The sequence below is a fragment of the Trypanosoma grayi genome, assembly GCF_000691245.1.
Source record: "Trypanosoma grayi strain ANR4 Tgr_1574_V1, whole genome shotgun sequence".
NCBI lineage: Eukaryota > Euglenozoa > Kinetoplastea > Trypanosomatida > Trypanosomatidae > Trypanosoma > Trypanosoma grayi.
This window is the reverse complement of record NW_008827192.1, coordinates 1-2,789: the sequence shown is the minus strand read 5'-3', so window position 1 is coordinate 2,789 and position 2,789 is coordinate 1. Positions and strand designations below refer to the sequence as shown.

Sequence of the window (2,789 nt, the reverse complement as noted above, 5' to 3'; positions counted from 1 at the left end):
CGCGCGAGAGGAATTTCCCCACCGCGACGCCGATGCGTGTGCGGCGCAGTTGCTCGAACGGGACGTCCACACGCGCGAGCGGCGAGAGCGCGTCGAGCAGCTGTTCCTCCGCCGCCTCGCTAACGGTAACGACACCGCTGCCGCGCGTGCAGGCGGCGGCCAGCACCTCCAGCTGCTGGCGAATGCTGTCAAGCCTGTTGTCCGTGAGCGTCTGGCGGCCTTCGCGCAGCACACGCTCAAAGTACGCCGAGTCGTCCTCCTGGTGACTGGGCGCCCGCCGCGCCTCCTCCTCGTACTGATCGTCGAAGTCAAACGACACCTTTCGCCGCGACTTCTTCTCACCGCGCTTGCCCCGCTTGCCGCTGCTGATGCCGTTCTCGTCATCAGAGTCGTCGTCTAGACTCATGTCCTCGTCCTCATCCTCGTCGTTGTCGCCCTCGTCGCTGCCGCCGCGTTTTTTGTGACGGTGGCGCTCCGCAGGGGGCGACTCGCTGCGTTCCCGCCGCTTGTGCCTCTTCTTTTCTCGCTTATCGGTCTTCGTCTGCAGGTGGCGCTTTCCGGGGCGGCCCCCCTTGCTCTTCCCATTGTCCACACCACACGCCGCCGCACCATTCTCCTCCTCCGCTACCTTATTCTTCTGTCTCTCCTCCTGCTGCTGCTCGTAGACGCGCAGGGCCTCCTCTATTGCGACCGAGCAGTCCGCATCCTGCTTTCCTGCCTCCAGCAGCGCCGCGTCAGACACTGGGTTAAACCGCAAGATCTCCTCCGCGTTGTTGCTGTTGGCGAAGGCCACACTCGACGATACCGACGGCAGACATAGCACGCAGGTATCGTAGCCGGTGGGAACCGCCATCTCAAGCGCGGCGGGGTCGAGAACCATCCCAGGCCACCACGGGTACCCCGGCTGCTTCAGCCAGACGAGTGTGTTGAGTGCCAGTGTGGAGGTCATTGCGCCAGGCGACAGCGTTGCTGGGGTGAATAAAAAGGTGTAAATGGCCACAAGCACAAGTAGACTTCGAGCTGGTCTAGAGTGTGCTGCCCACCTGCGAGCTCAAAAATCGGGTGCCTCCTCTTGATGCACGGATGCTTCGGCCTCTGTCTGTGCTGCTGTGGGTACCAGGCCGGCAGAAGGCAAAAACCAATGATGGAGTTATTCGAGGAAATGTATGGATCTCGCGTGTGCACGTGTCTCTCTCTTTCTCTCTCTTCTTATTCTTCCCTGCCCGCCGCTTGTGGCACAGCCAGCACGGGGCCAAAGAGGCGAGAGGGGCGCTCCTACTGGCGGTGCCACACAACCCCGAATGACAACAACAGCAACAACAACCAAAGAACACGAGCAGCACCAGCAACAACAAATGAGAGGAGGGAGGGAGAGAATATAACAGCCGCCACGGAACCAGCGAGCGGGGAAGAAAGATGAGGACATCACAGAACACCAACAGCCATAGTAGCATATACCCACGCATTACTCCTCGAAATGTGCAAAGAATGCGTGTATGTGTGTGAGTGTGTTAAAGAAATGAAATGAGAATACTTCCGCCGTAAGCCGCTCTCTTCTCTTCTCGTCTCGTCTCCCTCTCTCTCTCTCACACACACTTGTGAAACACCTCCACGCATCATTCCTTCCTCCACCAGGTGGATCCAACATTGAGTGGACAGACGTCTTCGAGGGAATTCGTATTCGCCCCTCCTTCTCTCTCCTCTCTCTCTCGTTATTCTCGGCCACGCACACACACCCACACACAGAACATCTCCCTGTTGTCCTCGGCACTCACTCCGTGGTCCACGCGTACTTACACTCCAGACATGTCAGGAATTTCGTGGTGGGCTCATCCGCAGATCGTGTCTGCTGCTCGTAGAAGGAGCATCGGCTCTTTCCACAGTTGGGACATTTGAAGAGACTCGTCACGGCGACGTTTGCCAGCTTCACCTTGTCCTGCTCCTCGATCATGCGAGTGATGCGTGCCTCCTCCATACGCTTCTCTTCCTCCGTCATGAGTGCAGAGCGCGGGAGGTTTAGGAAATCCTTCCCACTTAGCGCGCGTGTGGCGAGGTCGCGGCGAAGCTGCACCATGCCCGGCTTCTCTATCTGCTCCTGAAGGTACTTGCGGTCCTCCGGTTCCACCACGTCACGGCAGAGCTCCTCCGCCACCGCGTCGAGGTCGTTGGATGTGACATTCGCGATAGGCGGGTCAGTCGGGTTGTCGAGCAGTTTCCGCACGCGATGGACGAAGCGTGCACGCACGCGCTCACCGGTCTCTGTCGTGGGCGGCACTGCTGCTACCGCTGCTGCCTCCGCAGTGGCGGTGACAAAAGATGGCGCACCGGCACCAACGGGGCTCATCATCGCCTCCTCCATGACAGTGTTGTTACTGGCGTCATCCTGACGCCTGCCAAGGCGGAACTGCTGGTGCCGCTTGATGGCCTCTACCGTCTCCGGCGGCATGATGCGTGCCCATGCGGAGATGATGGCACGCGCCAGCGGCCACAGCTTCCGCAGCTCCTGCCGCCCGAGGATGCTTCCGATGGCAACGCCAATCTTCGTGTCCTCCAGCTGCCGCACAGTGACGCTCACTGTGTCGAGGTCGCACAGCTCGATACGCAGTGACGGGAGGTCGGCTGCCTCCACCGCTGCATGAATGCGCTCCGCGAGGGCGATTAGTTTATCGTCCGACAGCAGCTCCAGCGCATGAGCGTCGCCCTGCCGCCCGTCGGAGTCCACCTCGCGGCTGCGCTTACTGACGGGGCGGTGGGGTGCCGCTGCACTGCCGCTGCCGCTGCCGCCGCCA

The 2,789-nt window shown here is 60.6% G+C and overlaps 2 protein-coding genes across 2 annotated transcripts; both read right to left on the bottom strand.

The window, feature by feature from the left end:
• DQ04_15741010 (hypothetical protein) lies at positions 1-949 on the bottom strand (the record flags this gene model as incomplete). The annotated part of the gene is made up of 1 exon (XM_009317361.1): positions 1-949. A coding segment is annotated over one exon (949 nt), but the record flags the coding sequence as incomplete, so codon positions are not given.
• Positions 950-1,771: 822 nt separating this feature from the next.
• Positions 1,772-2,446, bottom strand: DQ04_15741000 (transcription elongation factor S-II; the record flags this gene model as incomplete). The annotated part of the gene is made up of 1 exon (XM_009317360.1): positions 1,772-2,446. One exon carries the CDS (start codon positions 2,444-2,446, stop codon positions 1,772-1,774), a length of 675 nt encoding a protein of 224 aa, XP_009315635.1.
• Between the last annotated feature and the right edge of the window lie 343 nt (positions 2,447-2,789).